The following is a 16,361-nucleotide window of genomic DNA, read 5'->3' on the forward strand; positions in this document are numbered from 1 at the left end:
GCCAGCTACCCAGTTTTGAGAAGGATACACTATCTCTGGCACCCTCGGCTCGGTACATACATTCCACAAGAGATCTAGTAAATATCTGATAGTCCCGAAAATTTGCTGGGCCGGATCGCGAGAGGAGGAGATGGTTCACGATCTGGTGGATCGGTAAAATGATCAAAAAGAGGAGCCTCGGGCAGCCGGCCCCATCGTATGTGCATCATGTTTGCTAACGCTGGACTTGCCGATGCGATGCCGATATCTGGTGGATCCAGATGACACTTCCTTGACTGTATGTATCGAAACGAGCTACGAACTTGGTCGATATGGAGGCATGAGCTGGCCAATGATGTCATTTGCTACCATTCAACGTCCACCATTCGAGACGAGTACGCACTGATTCAAATGCCGGCGTCGAGATGGCGTGAAGCTGGTGCGGTCCGCAGAGTTGGGACCACGGAGAAAGATGGTGAGCAGATGGTGCCAGAGACGGCGAGAGGGTGCCGTTGAACGTTGGAGGGGAAGGTCGAGACGACGACCTGGTGTATGAAGTCGCTGCTGTCCTGGCCTGTCGTTGGTACGCCAGGGCAGTTGGGTTGAGGTTGATAGATCTGGCCCTCGACCTCGTTCCAAGTCGGAAGCACTGCGACTCGAGATCCGACCGAGGGCTGCGATTGGTTGAGGGGCAAGATATGCGCGGCCGAAACGCGTAGGTTCGCGTCCAGTCGTTTGCACTTTGATAAACAAAAGCGCGACGGCGCCGTCTCCCGTTGGACGGTTGGGACGGTTAGAGAATAACTGCCAAACGTGCTCGACCTCTCTCAATCAACTGGCTTCAACTGCCTCTCGACTGGCTCGCCGGCCCATCCACCTTGCACGGCAGGCAGACTGAAGCAGAGGCAGAGGAAAGCTGCGTCTGCCGTGCACGTTGTCCATCTGCTCGGCCCAGTTCACTCAAGCACCGGGCGGCCAGGCCAGTCCCCAGTCCAGTCCCCTCCCCGCGCCCTAGGGATCGTGCATCCCTCTGCACAGCCCACTTTTTGCCCGTTCTAGTGAATCCACGAGAGGAATTTACGGGAGGGGTTTCTCCCTGCTCCTGTACTGTACTGTGCTCAGATATCTTTCCCATTCTTCATCCCGAAAAGAAAAGAAGCGACGAAGAACACAGACAGGATACCTTACTCTACATGGTAATAACTGTATACCTATTCCTGACGACATCGCCGAGAGCAGCATCTGGACCTGGGACCAGCTCAAGGCTTGAACCACCACTTACATAGACGACGACTTTCCTGCTCTGCCGCACCCCTGCACCCGAAGACGACTAGCCCCCCTCCCTGTCCGAGGTCAGCCCGCGTCTTCCCACTCGTCCACTCCGTTGGCCTGTTCTCCGCTCCCTGCCTGCTCGCTGCCCCACCCCACGGCCTTCTTGGATTCTTGGAACAAAGTGTGGTGAGCTGGCAGACGGGCTCTCTTTCTCACGCCCCCCCTCCCCAGCCAGACAGAGAGCACATCCTTCTAGTACCCTACACTACCCTACTACCCGCCCGCGTTAAGCACCACCAACCTTACCTCCCTCGACTCCTCTCTTCCCTCCCACTTCCCCTCCCTCGACTCAACCTGACATCCGTATCGTGAAGAAGCAACGATAACCCCGCGACACCAAGATCGGTAACAATCATCGGTCTTCAGTCCTCTCACTGTGCTGTGTCGCTCACTGTCGCCAAGCGCCCACCCTCATCCATTACACGAGAAGGACGACGACCATCCCTTGCCTCACCGCCCCCCACAATTCCATCAAACCAGATCCGCACCACAGGTGGAGGTAAGAAAAGAGCTTTAACAGTCTTTGATCCTTTCCCTCACTGTCGTCACACCATCTTCTTATCCGGTCGCTGTCGACGACCGACTCCTTGCCCGGTCGAGCGCGTCCCGTCTCATCTCATCGACACATCAGCGACTGACCAACACCTCAAGGGCACCATCGATATAACCACATCGCTCCACTCCACAGCTCGGCCTGACATGGCCAAGCCGCCGCGTTTTCAGGCCTCTCAAGCCGGCTTCCCCATCTACGAGGACTTCAACTTCGACCAGACAGCTCCCATCATCAGCAACGCGCCCATGCCTCCAGCACCGAAGCCGGCCCGACAGCCTCTCCAGAGCGCCGATGCCAATGTCGTACTGAACCCGCCCACATCTAGCTTTGTCAAGCAATCACCACTGAAGCCGAGTGCTCCGCCATCCAATATGCCGCTCACCCCGATGAAGTCGTCTCGAAGCAGCAAGCTCAGCATGGTTCAGATGATGCCGCCAAGCAACTTTCAACAGCAAGGGACCGACTCGCCCGAGAAGAGACAACCTGTAATGTCGAGGTTCAAGACGGTCGCCCAAAAACCTCAGCAGTCCGACTTCAACATTCAGCAGTTCATGGGCAAGGAAAACTCACATCCCATGATTTTCCCCGCGCCACCACAGCCACAACAGTTCAACCTACCTCTGGAGCATTATTACCAAAAACCGTCAGGAAAGCGATTGTTGGAGGCTGCACCGATCAAGGAACTGAGGCCCGCCAAGAAGCAAAGGCTGGACGACGCGCTGCCACCGCACGACTCATTCCCGCAGATTATCGACGATGGATCAAAGCCAGGACACAGCTATGCGACTTTGATTGGGATGGCCATTCTCCGCTCACCACAGCGACGATTGACACTGGCTCAGATCTACAAGTGGATTTCTGACACATATTCCTTCTACAATGCCAACGATGCGGGGTGGCAGAACAGCATCCGTCATAACCTGTCTCTCAACAAGCACTTCATCAAGCAGGAACGACCCAAGGATGATCCGGGCAAGGGCAACTATTGGGCAATTGAACCGGGCGCAGAACATTTGTTCATGAAGGAAAAGTCCTCGAGGAAAGCGGCCGCCCCATCAGCTGAGAATATGCCGGTCATGTCGACGCGTCTCGAGCCCTCTCAACCACAAATGCCTCAATTTCACGAACCGATTTTGCCGCCTCAGCTTCCCATCGCACCCAACTCTCTGCCGCAATTACCGCCAATGCCATCATCTCAACAGCTAGCTCCTGCAAGTCACTTGCCGGAGCTCTCATCCGACGCCACCATTCCAGCTTCCGATCTGGCCACCGTCGATGACGGGCATGACAGGCTTGGGGAGAATGACCTTCACGACAACAACCTGTACTCTCCTCTGCCTGCGGCCATGCACTCCTCGCCTCCCGTTCCCAAACGTGTGGAATCGAGACGCAGTGACACCCCCCCACCTCAGAGGCGGGGACATGGTTCGTCGGTCAGCAAGTCGCGTACTCGGCGTTCGTTCATGGATGATAGCGGGTACATTTCCTCCCTCGAGTCGTCAGCAATGCGTCCTGGGCGGGACCACTCCAAGCTACTCACCTCTGAGGCTGATCGTCCGCGTCTTCGTAGAGGCCTGGCCGAGGAAGAGATTGTCCGTCTCCGCGCCTCATCTTACGACAGCCCCTCAAAGGGTCGCTCTCAGGGCTACGTTCCGCCTTCCTCGTCACCTCTGCGGCAGCCAGTTCATAGCAACGCTGGGCAGATGCTTCCGCCGTTGACCCCTGCCATGAAGCTCAAGGCGCCCCCCAAGCCACCAGCGTCAGTCTCGCCTAGCACCAACTTGCGCCTTCACCGAGAAAGCATCCAGTCCATGGTGGACGGGGACTCGCCCTACAAGCGCGTCGCGGCTATGTGTCCCGAAGTGCAGCTCACCCCCGGCTATCTCATGGATGATTTGTTCGCCAACTTCGAGCATACCAAGGATGACGAATTTCCAGAGTTCGACATCTTCAACGAGACGTACACTTCGCTCTATGCTCTGTCTCCTGCCGGAATCGCGCCCACCGGCTCGCCTGTGAAGCGCTCTGTGAGGAAGCAGAGACTGGAACGTTCGCATTCCACGGGCGCGTTGAGCGACCTGGCCGCTCCCTTGTCCAACAATTCTGCGAGCTCGGCGTCTTTCCTCAAGGTTCCTGCTCAGCCGAACAATCTGATGCTGGAGACACCGAGCAAGGTCTTTGATGGCCTTCTTTCATCGCCAAGCAAGCTTTTCCACGACCTGCAATCGCCATCCAAAATGCCAGCGGCGCTCAACGGTGAGAATCTGGCCCCCTGGCTCTCCATGGATGACCTCTACGCGCCTGATGTTCTCGGAGAGGAGAGTAACGATTTCCAACCGATTGACATGCTCGCTGGGTTCGAGAAGATTGGCTCAAGCAGCTCGCAAGCATCGCGCAACAACAACAACAACAACAACAACAACAACAACAACAACAACAACAATAACAACAATCGGCCCTCTCAAAAATCGAGCCTCACCCGCTCGTACACTACCAAGTTTTGAGGGGTCCATGAATCCATGAGTTTATAGGGCCCGTGGTTTGTGTTCCCTTGCCATTCTCGCATATCACTTTGCAAGACTGGGAAGGAAAGCACAAGATGACGACAGTTACGACTGATGACGGATTACACTCACATATGTGGCGCCTGACGGGGGGGCTCGCACACACACACAATACAAGTATTGGTTTGCATTATATGGGGTTAAAAAGGGACTGGCGCGCTTCCAGCCTCACGGCTGCTTCTTCCAGATGTGGATGATCTTTTGGGGCGGCTTGGGGGGGTGGGGGGGAATACTTTACTTGTTGTGGGATTATCTTGTCGTAATCACGAATACTTAATGAAGGGATGGGTTCTTTGTTTTTCAATAGGGGGGTTGGGTAAACCGGAGTATATAGGGGGGTACCACACACACAACATACACAACAACAGCAAGGGAAGGGTCAAACGGGACAACAACAGCATATTCTGGACTTGGGAAGCGTGTTTAGCTTTGGGAGCGAGCTTTGTTTTTGTGGCTTTTTTCTCTTCTCATCCTGGCTTTTTTGCTGTTCTGCGGGAGGATTTTTTTTTTCAGTGAGGTTCTGATATCTCTTCTGGATTTTCGGTTCTTTCTTTTCACCGGCGGCCTGGATTGCGTTGTGTTTTTTTTTTCGGGATATATGGATTGGGACTGGGTTGGTTGGGGCGGGGATTGTATTTGGAGATCCATTATAACATGGGTGGATTGGGCTTCTGCGAGTGGTCGTGGTTGGATCTGGGAGCTCATTTCTGTGTTGGGTTATATCGATCTGTTTAGGGGGATATCTTTGTTTGGATTTCCTTTACAGGATCTGTGGGAATACCTGGGCTGGGAATTTTATTTTCTGTTGAGAATCATCAATCTGATTTTGCGCTTTGCGGATTTGTTGTTCTCTTCTGTGGACATTATTGACTTTTGGCTTTGACATATGTACAGGTGAATGTGTATAAAATGATGTGATCTGTGGGTGGGGGTTCACGTGTGTGAAAAGAATTAAGGCTTGACTTTGACTCTGCCTTGTTGAAGATGCTTTTGGAACGTGATGTTTGTATCAGGACCAAACTGAGACTATTTCCCAGACTAAGAACCAGGTTCAATAGGTCTTCACTCCAAACCTGAAAAATTACACTTGAACAGCTCTAACGCAAGAACGACCATCCTATCTACATCTCAAAAACATATCCCCGTGTGAGAGCAAGCACCAGAAATGTCCTAGCATAGACCTCCCGCTTTGATACAAAAAGAGGCAAAGAAGGCCCAGAGTCCATTTCACACCTCAAAACCCAAGCAATCTACCCCGAGGGGCAAACGCCAGGGAAATAGCCACTGCATCTCTGATCTTGTCTTTTCTTCTTTCATCCCCAAACAGGCCTAAGCTCTTCTTTTCATAGTATCAAACCCTCCCCAAACTCAGTCCCTCCCTCCTGTATATTTCTAGACCAAACAACAAGCAACCTCAACAACTTCCACTCAAAAAGGAGAACAAAACAATCGGCATCCATCAATCCCTAGAAAATACCAAATCCAGTTCTCTAACCACGTATTGTGCGTACCATAGCCATCTCACTTACTGGTTCATTGGTTTACATTTGGTTTATCTGTGTATATAGCAAAAGCAAAGTCTCGCAAAGAGAAACAATCTCCCCTCCCCTCAAAATCCACCACCCCCCAATCCCCCCAACTCCACTCCATCATTAACCCACTCATAAAGCAACACCGCCCTCTCAAATCAGTCTATATCCTACAAACAACACCATCCTCTTCAAACAGTCTATATCTTACAAAACACTTCCTCATCCCCCCTCCCATTATCTGTACACAACAACAGCCTATCTTATCAACACACTCACTGTCAACACACACTCCCTCCCTCTCTTTCTACCTCTCTCTCAAACGCGGCAGAATCATATATATGTATAAGGGACAACCAGGGAAAAACACCACAACAAAAACTGTGTTGTACAACCTACCGCAAAAGGGCAACGTTGACATAAACGAGTGTGTGGTTGGTCGCCAAGAGCAGAGCAAGCAAGGAATGTAAAGTTGTTGCAGTGGTGCTGGGGAAAATTCATTCTTGGCTGTACAAAAGCAAGGTAGGGTAGGGTGGGTAGGTGGGAATGGTGTGTGATGATGGCTATCATCGTGCGGTTTACAAGAAAGAAAGAAAGAGGAAGAGGCGCAATCAATGGCAAAGGGCACAAGGAAAAATAAAACAACCAATGGGTAATTAAGAAGGGCAAGCCAGTTAGAGGTAGTAGCAGATGTGATGATAAGTCAAAGTCGGTGGGAATACAAGGTAGATAGGTATTGTAGATAAGGTAAAGGGGTAATATGTGCCCAGCGAAAAAAACAAAACAAAAAGATACCGCGTGGTATAAGGTAAGGATAAGTAGGTAGGTAGGTAAAAATGTGTAGCAGGTAAACCACCACCACCACCAACCCAGCATCCATAGAACACCATACCACCCGCCCCAACCAACCATCAAAACCACCCATCCCCTTTCCTCCTCCTCCAAATCTTCCACCCCAAAAATAAAACCCCTTGTTGTTACCCCTTAGATCCCATCCCCCATCCCATTCCAATATTTTATGTATTGCCGTTCGCCCAAGTAACCCATAGCTCCTCCTTCGCTATAACTCCCTTTTCGCCTCAACAACCAAAAAGTACAATTCGCGCCATTATTTATTGTGTTGATGTGGTTGTTGTTGTTGTTGTTGTTGTTGTTGTTGTTGTTGTTGTTGTTGTTGTTTTTGTATTTATCAACGAGAAAACCCCCTTTGTGGTAAAGACAAGAAAAAGAGAAGGGGGGAAAATTACACAAACCACATCACCATAAACAAGACCACCACCCCTGCCACAGCAACAACAAGTTCAACGCAAGATTTTAAACACAGAAAAAGGAGTGTAAATAAACTTTGGTTTCAAAAACACATAAAAGGCAAATAAACTCCACGCTTTCAAACACAAGACAAATAAAATCAAAAACATCTCATCAACCCATCCATGTAAGCTGTCGGTGTGTGTGTTCGTACGATATGTCCCGGTTCGGTTGTCCCCGATATTTGTTTTCCCCTCAACGACCATGAGGGGAAAGTTTTTAAATAGCAAAGAAAGAAAAATAAAAACACATCTGAAAGAGAGAAAAAAACCACAGCAAAGTAATAACAAACATCATTTGGAAGCTAACCAGCCATCAACGACACCCAGCCACTCTGGCAAACATCAGGTGTTGGGTGTTACTACTATGGCCCCTCCAAATGAGAAAAGCAAGCCCAAGCCCCATAACCCATAACCACAAGCCCACGACACAAAAGTCGGCGTCGCATCCCACTTCCCATTCCGAAACCTAGGTACGTAAAGTACGAGGAAAGCAAAAGAAAAAGAAAAACGTCATGTTGGGTATCCTTTTGTCCATGTCTATTCCCTGTAAATGTGTTGTTTGTGTGTTTCGGGAAGACTGACCGTAATTGCCGTATAAAGGTAGTGAGTGTATGCGGTATGCTCGGGTATGGAACGATGAAAAGAAAGCCCCCATTCGCCAATAGATCAAAAGGCAGAGATGAAACCCATTTGAGCAGATGGAACCCGTGGTGGCAATCCAAGGCGCGCTTTCCAGATATACAGAACCAAAACATGGTTTGGTGAAGAATTAAGAGTGCGGAGTAATCGAGGCGCCCGAGGTGTGCAATGTAATGAGCAAAGTGCCTGTCCATGTGGGTAAAGGACCAAAATCTCAACGGAAAAGCGTAGGGCCCAAAAGGGCCGAAGATTAAATCGCAATATCGGTGAAAGGAAGGCAAGGCGAAGAGAAGCTTGGGAATAGACATGACACTATGCCACCGGTAGAGAAGAGTTAGACCTCGTCGGCCTGGTCCTGAATGTTGACCGTCGCGTCTGTCGCGGCAGGTTTGGCATCCGTCTGACCAATCGTCTCCTCGACGGCACTCTCACTAGTGCTTGGCGGACTGCTTGAAGGGCTGTTCGGGCCCATCGTGAGGTTTGGAGTCGGCACCGCCGAGCTCACGTCGACGTGAAGGCCAGGAGAAGTCGGGGCCGTCGACGAAGGTGTGTAGCTGGTGATGGCGTTGTGCAAGCGATCAACTCCGGCAATTTGCTTGCCCGTGCACATCTTCTTGATGGATGCAAGAAGCGGTCTCACCTCATTGACCAGGACATCCCTATCCTGGCCTTGCAGCTCACTGAGGAGGGTTTCTAACTGAGGTTAGCTTTCTGAGTATCACAAGATATTCCGAGGGACTTACGGAGGACGTAGTTGCCGAACTGGTCCTTGGTCAAGGATACCAAGAAAGAGTTGCCATCATCTCCTCGGGACATGAAGCGGTCCCTGATGTCGCGCTGTTGGTCAGCCGTACCATGCTTGATGCACTTCTCCACGACGTTGGAGGCGAACTTGTGCTTGGAGAAGATGGGCAGCTGAGACATGACGAGGGCAACCATCTTGGAACGGTCATCGGGAGAGCCATCCGTGATGACATGCTGCGTCACATAGTTGCCGTACTGGTCCATGATCAGCATCTGGGCGCAGCTGTGCAGCTCCTTCATGATGGACTGCTTGTCTGCCTCGTTCCCATGCTCAAGAGCACGCTGGATCACACGGCACCCATACGCATGCGACGACAGTTCGCTGACACGTCCCCTGAAGCAATCGAAAATGAAACCAATGTGTTGCCGAGGCACTGTCTGAATGATCTTCTGGATGACGTGGTTTCCGTTCTGGTCCTTCACGATTGTGAGAATCTCGGGCTCGAGTTCCTTGACCAATTCAGCCTGTTGCTCAACGAGCACGTGCGAAAGAGCCTATTGCTAGTCAGTGCATGAAAACAAAACAAGAAAGCAGAGAAGCTCACCTTCTGAACAACTCGGCAGGCGTACATCTGCATCGAGAGTTCAACAACCTTGCCCTTCATGGCCGCAGCAAGCACTTGCTTCTGGGCTTGATTCCCATGCTCAAAGAACTTTTGGATGACATAGTTGCCAAACAGATCCTTCATCAGCACGATGGCATTGGGCTCAATCTCATGGAAGACCTGATTCTTGTCATCACTGTTGGCCGTCTCAAGCTTGTTCTGTATGAAGCGAGAGCCGTGCTGGTCACCACTGAACTCCACAATGAAGCCATAGATGTCCTTGAGCTCGAATCGCTTGCTGGACTTGTTCCCAGTCTTGAACTCCTCCAGCTTCAAGCTCCGCACTCCCCTGGCCGGGTCCCGGTCACTGCTTGGGCGAACCGGCGGCACGCCGTTGTGAGCAAATGGATACTGTGGAAGTGGGTATCCCGGAAACTGCATTGGCTGTCTGCCATAGACAGCGTCATAGGGCCCTGGTGCGTACTGTGGGAAGTTGTAATACCCATTCTGGTAGTAAGGTGACTGCGGTGGGAAATGGGACAAGCTGCGCCGGTCCGCTTCAGGCCCCGATCGAAGGTCGCGTGATACCGGTCTTGACCATGAATCGATGGCGGGTGTGAAGCTTCGTGGGCTGTTCAACCCCACGCCAGTCGCACCAGCACGGTACGTGCTACCGGCAGACGAGCTGTGATCAACTCCAGAGCCCCGCCTGTCCAGGGAGATGCTGTTGGAGTAGCTATCCCGCGAGTGTCCAGCCTGGTACCCTTGACCATGATCCCAAGGCTGGGAGCCTGGATTAAGCTGGAAATCCTGCGAGCCGTTACCGAATGACTGCAGATTTCCCAAAGCGTTGGAGCCTCCATTAAGACCAGAACCAATGGCCATGCGTCCCAACCGCTCTGGGAGATCATCATCGGGAATTTGCTGCCCTATGTTGTTGTGGTCGTAACTTCTTGGGTTCTGGCCATGGAAGGACCCGGTTGGCCCGTTCAAAGAGGGACGTTGGGAGTGAATCGAAGTGTGAGGTGTGCCGAAGGGATAGTCGGCATACGGGGCCCCCTGGCCGTGCAAATCATTGTCTGACTGGCCAGAAGTGGAAAGGTGATCCCGCGAGTGCCCATTTCCCAAGAAAGACTGATCTTGCATAGATCGGGAAGTTGGGTACCTGCCGACAGGCTGTTCAGGTTCGCCATTCAGGTTGCTGAAAGAGTTGTCCTTGTCATCGGTGAAGTCAGCATACTGCGACGTATACTTGGGAAAGCCATTCTTGGCATCCTTTGAGCCACCCAAGGCACGTTGTGTCATTGTCTGTGACCCCGAATAGTAAGGCATGCTGCCTGATATGTCATGAAGCTGAACCTCTGAGCGAGTTCGGTTTGGAGATGTCTGACCGGACACGTTGCGGTTCTGCGAGTTATCGTTTGAGTTCCAAGGGCCTCCGGGCCTGCCCCATGGATCGATTTCCGATGCGGATGCCAGCGCACCGGACCCCGAGGGGGTAACAAATCCGTCGTTAGAATCTCCACCGCATGTTAGTTAAGCCTTCTCACGGAGCGCCTGACTGGAAAAACATACCTCTGGCGCCCACAGCCTCCCTGCTCTTCACAAAGCTGTTGCCAATGGTGTTGGTGTTGGACCAGATGCTGGTGCCGCTTCCCCAGGTGTTTGGCGCCGGAAATGTGTTTGTGATGGGCTGGGAGCTCTTCTCAATACCGTTTGCGCCGTTGCCTGTGGAGCTTGGGGCAAGGTTCGGGAACCTGCTTGGTCGAGTCTAGAAGATCAGTCAGAACGTCAGTACCAGATTCGGGCAGCCATATGCTTCAAAGGCAGGAGCGAATGCGTGTCTCGTATATGGGAAGCAACTTACCGTGCCTGCCATGGTTGTGCCGTTGGTGGATCGCTGTGTGCTAGAAGACGTCATTGCAACCTCGGGGTAAGAGAGGTGGAGATGGCTTTTATGGATTCGCAGAAGAACCGTATTCCTAGTGAATACGGGATCCGCCCGTGATAAGGGAAGCTTGACGGTCGTGGAGCCGTCGTGGTGGCTGCGGGGAAGTCGGCGCCTTTATACGGGGCGCAAACGAGAGTGGAAGCCTGCCCACACAGGTCCGTGGCACTCGAGCGATTGGGGGTCCGAAAGGATAGTGGGCTGTTGCCGATAGCCTTGAATGCAGTAGAAGTGATGCAGCAGCAGAGAATGCCGAGAGAAAAGCGCAAAAGGCTATGTGTGCCGTCTATAGATCATGGATATACACCGTGGGTATCTCGATAAGAAAGTCGCAGTAGACACCAGAGAGGTTGAGCTTCAGAGGCAGGAGCGTCAGTCAGTCAGTCAGTCAGTCAGTCAGTCAGCCAGCGCAAGAGGCATCAGAAGTGGGAAGCAGTTGGAAAAAAGGGCAAGTGGGGGCAGGGTCGGAGAAGTTGTAAGGCTGATGATGATGGGTTACCACACACACAGCCCACTCGCACCCACTCAAGCAAGCACGGCAAAGCTTCAGGTAATTGTATAATTGTCCACCTGAAGCCGGAGCCGAGAGGCCAAGGGAACGGCGAGGACAAAAGGTAAAGAGCAGGAGAACCTGAGCTGGCGGCGAATTGTACTGTGTTGCAGACGGGTGTGCAACATGCAAGCACTTACCGCACGTTATTAATTGGCTTCTCTAGCCCGCCGATACACGTCCTCTCTCCCTCACAAGCTCTCTCGGGTTGCGCGGGGACGGGGGCAGCCTGTGCTGTCGTTTATGCACCGGATTCCGGCGGCCAGCGAATAGGTGCTGTTGCGGCCGTCGTCGGTCATATGTGTGTACGGAAGACGGGACGGTGGGTGGGCGGTCGCTCGCTCGCTCGAAACTATCTGATTGTCTTGGTATCCGGAGCTGTGGGTGGATAGGTAGGTAGTTAAAGCTACCGTAGGTATTCGGGAGGAGGAGGAATGGCCAGGTTAGGTTAGGTTAGGCTAGGCAAGGTAAAGCAGGTCGGCAGGACGAGGCAGAGGGTGAGGCGAGTTTGCGAGTTTGCGAGTTAACGGGGGAAGAGTCGAGGAGGCTGCTCTGCTAAGAAGTAGTAAAGTGAATGGCGGTGTTTTGGACTTGTGTGGTCGAGGAATGGATGCGATGGTGCTCGGTGGAATGTAGCCAGACCCAGGGATGGCTCTGGTGCGGAGGATGGGCGAGCCACGGGCAGAAGCCAAAAGCGGGTCGGGGAGGGGCCCTGCTTTTGCTGCTTGGTGCCAGGTGCTGGGTGCTGGGTGGGTGTGGGTTGATCTGGGATGAGATGGAGATGGGGATTCGCGACGGGGGTTGGAGGGATTGGCCTTGATGCGCGGCGTTGAGACGAAAGGAGAACGGGCGGACAGGGCTCCAGTGCAGGGCTTGCAGGGCAGTTTTGGCGGTTTTGCGGGTGTTGCGCAGGAGAAGCTCCCAGCTACGACAAGGGAGGAGTGGGGAACGCTAAGATCTTAGCGGAGTCGAGTCAACCCTGTGGCTCCTTTTTTTAGGGCGCTACCGACCACCCGACGGCAGGGGAGGGGTCCAGTCTTTTTTTTTTTTCTTTGACGTCGCTCGTTGCTCCTGTTGCTCTCTGTTGCTGCAGGTCACGATGCACGCGATCAACTTCAGACGGTTATTACTTCATGGTGGTCTATTGGGGTTTGGGTGTGATATGCCAGCTGCTTCGTGTAGATAGAGATGGGAGCGTCAATCTACCTATCTTATCAGGTAGGCCAAAGAGAGCTATCCATATCCATATCCATATCCATATCCACACCATTACGTAGACGTCCTCTAGACGGGACCTCAAAAGTTGCTCTACGTCGTCGATCGTTGCTCCCACCCGCGATTAAGTAGAGATAGTTTTAGATACACGGTCCCCACTCAAGACCGGTGGAGCCCTACCTACAAGCGACCAGCTGTTATACCTGACTCCCGAACCGGAGCTTGAAAAGGGCACCATGTGCCTCACTAGCCCAAGGACTCGTCAGTCGAGGCTCCAAGGGCACAGCAATAGCTGATGGGTGGCATCGGACCAGAAGCGTGTTTCGGCAGCATGGTCAGCGCCGTTTCCAAGGTCGCCAACAAGGCCTTTCTCTTTCTTTCTCTGTCTCCAGAAATGCGAGCGGCAAACCGTGTGAGAGGGGAAGTGGAGGAGTAGAGAGGGGCCTTTTCCGGGGATGGAAGGGCACCTAGCCGGGGCCGCTCACCAGCGCACCTCAGTCCCTCAGTCCTTCGAGGTAGCATGACGACGGCGATGTGCTAGTGGCTGTGTGAATGTATCGCCGGTGCAACCGGGGCCTTGAGGGTGTTTTCTTGAGCACTTTTTCTTTTGCTTCTTTTTTCTCTCTGGTTGTCTATTTTCCTTTCTGTTGGCTCGATGGTTGCCTCATGCCCTACACTATATCATAGCAATTAATTGTCTAGGTCTTCTTGGGCAGTTGGCACCGTGTGCGCAAGCCACTTTGCGGACTGTGTGTTCCAATCAGCGGCATCGAACACATGCACCGAGCGCCCAGCAGATGCTCCCTCGGTGCCGTGCCTCCTCCCACTGTTGGCTTTCCCTTTTCCATGCCAAAGTCCAATCGTCTTCCGGCCGAGATTTGATGCCACACGATGGGCGATCCGCAAGGCCGCTGATCTCGCGGCCGAGTTCCTCGTTAACTAACGCCCTTCTTTGTTTTGCTCAGGCCTCTCTGCGTTGTTAGCTCGAATCTCGAACACTCTTAATGAGGCCCTCAGAGCCAGTACGTTTCGAAACGCCCCGTTCTCGGCCACAAAGCAATTGTTGAAAAGTCGGCCGTTTCGGACAAATAGACAATGGGGGGCGACCGAACCCTGGCCTGACTGAACGCTGCCAACTTGACCTCCTGGTTCAGAGACAAAATTCGTACGCCGTGGTGCACCGTTGCACTTGGGGCCATGTGCGGAATGCTTGTGCTTGTCTGGCGTCATTTGTCACCAGCAAACAGTCTCTTGCGCGTGCATATGCTGGCTGTCTCCATTTTGGTTAACGGATACTCAGGGGGTAAGAGAGGGTTCGCCACAAAAACCGGCCGTGGTCACGAATGGCACCATCGTGGGATGCAGGGACACAGTGTTCACCCAAAAGCACACCCTTGGCGCCTTCACCGGTATGGATGCGACAAGGGAATGGCAATGTGTAGAATATTGCACCGGTCTGATAAACAGAATCTCGATAGCTTCGAGGTAAGGGATGCTGTCTGTATATCAAGCTCCTCTGCCCTCGTGGAATGCCTTCATCTCTGTTGTCATCGACGGGCCGAGAAGCACGAACGAGATCACCACCCAGTGTCTCGCCGCTTCCCACCCGCAAACTCCTCCCCTGACTGGCCCAGCTCGATGGCGATGCGCCTCCCAGCAGCCGGATCCGGGGAAGACCAGACGAGCTTGGTGCTCCCGCCTTGTCATACCTACCCGATCCAGTGGCAGGCCATCCGTGTGTATAAATGTGCGCCATCTGTGATCCTTCCAAACAAGCAAGCGCCAGTACACATCTTGTCACACACTCCAACCTCTCCCTCTTTGCCCCAGGCGTGCTTCTCTTGGGTTCCTTCCCGGGAGAGGCATGCGACCCTCTTCCTTTTGGGGTTTATGCTGAAAGGTGTGTATGTGTTGTTAAGTTTGTTGGGTTTGGCCCCCAAGGCCCCATGTTCAGCCGACCGCTCGGGGCCTCTTACCCGGCCGCCGTTGATGGCCTTTGTTTCAGGAAAGGGGGAAACAATTGCGGCTGCCGGCAGCACGCAGGAAATAGAACAATCTAGCGTGTACGTTCCGTGGAACGACCATCTGTTAACTGAGATGCTCGGGTAGCTGACTCATTTGACAGGCAAGACGACGCAGTGAAAGCCGCAGGGCCCCCCAGCGCTGGCCATGTGCGGCCGGACTGCCGTGCAGTTGTTCGTTTCCACTCTAGAAAAGCGCCCGATGTCCGGCACCGAACCCGTATCTTCCCCAGCCTCCTGCCCGGTGCCGGTCTTGGCCATTATCAGCAAGCCGACATCTGCCAGCATGCAGAGTCTGCTGGCATCTCCCAACCGCACCACCCCGTTGCCGTCCTGACCTTTTCATCGCTGTAACCATGCTTAGCTGGCTTCCAGGTTCTCCTAATTAGATGGTCGAACAATGTCAGTCTGAGACATCGGTAGCACATTTTTGTTTTGCTGGCTTTGCCAAACACCCTTCATCTGGCAATATGGCTCGACGCGCTCGTGTGCCATAACACAAGACAGACCTGCTTCGCTGGCAGGTTGCCACAGGTTGTGCTCGGGTCTGAGAGCCGGTATCACGGCTCCCTGCATCGCCAGCAACTAAGAGGGAGGTCTGGCCGGGTGAGAACGTCATCTACCCGGGTATAATGGTCCTCGACGTGCCCGCTGACTGGGCTCTGTTGCTTTCAGTTGGGTATTTCTATCCATGGGCTATCGCCAAGACACCCATCGACGGTATGCTTCCACGTTTCCCGCAGCAGCACAATATCGTCCAATTGTCATATCCTCAAGTTCCTTTGGGGTTGTGCATGCAGTGTCCGATAGGTTGATATCACGGGAATGTTTCACACCTCGTTGACGACTTGCAGTTTCACCGCCCTTTGGGAAATTATCTGACATCAACAGATTGCTCGAGATCGGAAGCAAGGTTGTCGAAAGACTTCTGGGTCGCCCGACGGCTGTCGTTTCTTTCTTGGGAACCGAACTTGACATACTGTCTGGAAGGGCCTTCATGTAGCTTGGTAAGTGGTAAGTCATGATTGTGGCAGATGGCCTCATATATGCTGAGATTAGGATGATGAACATTCGCTTACTATACATTAGATACTGATCAGTGAGCACATCTTGAAGGCACCTACACCAGCCTGAATGGTGTTCTGGAACCATGTGACATATTCATGTCACTTCGAGATCACCGTGGCGTCATATCACAGTTCCGATCTTTCTGAGCTGTTCACAGCACCTTGGCAAGGTGTGAGGTTGCCGCCGAAGGCAGTCAGCCTGGCGATAGGGGTGTGCTCCTGGTGAGGTAGCATTGTCGAAGAGGCGCCAAACTTTGGTCCGGGCTGTCAGGGAGAAGAGCCGGGTTGGCGACAGCGAGGTGGAG

General features: G+C 52.9%; 3 protein-coding genes across 3 annotated transcripts; 2 read left to right on the forward strand and 1 right to left on the reverse strand.

Moving 5' to 3' along the window:
• Positions 1-1,172: 1,172 nt before the first annotated feature.
• Positions 1,173-4,368, forward strand: HCM1 (Forkhead transcription factor; the record flags this gene model as incomplete). The annotated part of the gene is made up of 2 exons (XM_062950433.1): positions 1,173-1,184; positions 1,963-4,368. 2 exons carry the CDS (start codon positions 1,173-1,175, stop codon positions 4,366-4,368), a joined length of 2,418 nt encoding a protein of 805 aa, XP_062796460.1.
• Positions 4,369-6,971: 2,603 nt separating this feature from the next.
• Positions 6,972-12,701, reverse strand: PUF3 (mRNA binding protein puf3). Its single transcript, XM_062950446.1, has 7 exons — positions 11,894-12,701; positions 11,123-11,558; positions 10,831-11,026; positions 9,256-10,775; positions 8,650-9,205; positions 7,105-8,599; positions 6,972-7,072 (listed from the first exon to the last, which is right to left on the reverse strand). The coding sequence occupies exons 2-6, from the start codon at positions 11,174-11,176 to the stop codon at positions 8,241-8,243; spliced, it is 2,685 nt and encodes an 894-aa protein (XP_062796461.1). The 5' UTR covers positions 11,177-11,558; positions 11,894-12,701; the 3' UTR covers positions 6,972-7,072; positions 7,105-8,240.
• On the forward strand, positions 11,954-15,343 carry QC764_0103250 (uncharacterized protein; the record flags this gene model as incomplete). The annotated part of the gene is made up of 2 exons (XM_062941095.1): positions 11,954-14,868; positions 15,094-15,343. The coding sequence occupies exons 1-2, from the start codon at positions 14,714-14,716 to the stop codon at positions 15,341-15,343; spliced, it is 405 nt and encodes a 134-aa protein (XP_062796462.1). The 5' UTR covers positions 11,954-14,713.
• Positions 15,344-16,361: the final 1,018 nt, after the last annotated feature.

This window comes from Podospora pseudoanserina, assembly GCF_035222485.1.
Source record: "Podospora pseudoanserina strain CBS 124.78 chromosome 7 map unlocalized CBS124.78p_7, whole genome shotgun sequence".
Taxonomy (NCBI): Eukaryota; Fungi; Ascomycota; class Sordariomycetes; order Sordariales; family Podosporaceae; genus Podospora; species Podospora pseudoanserina.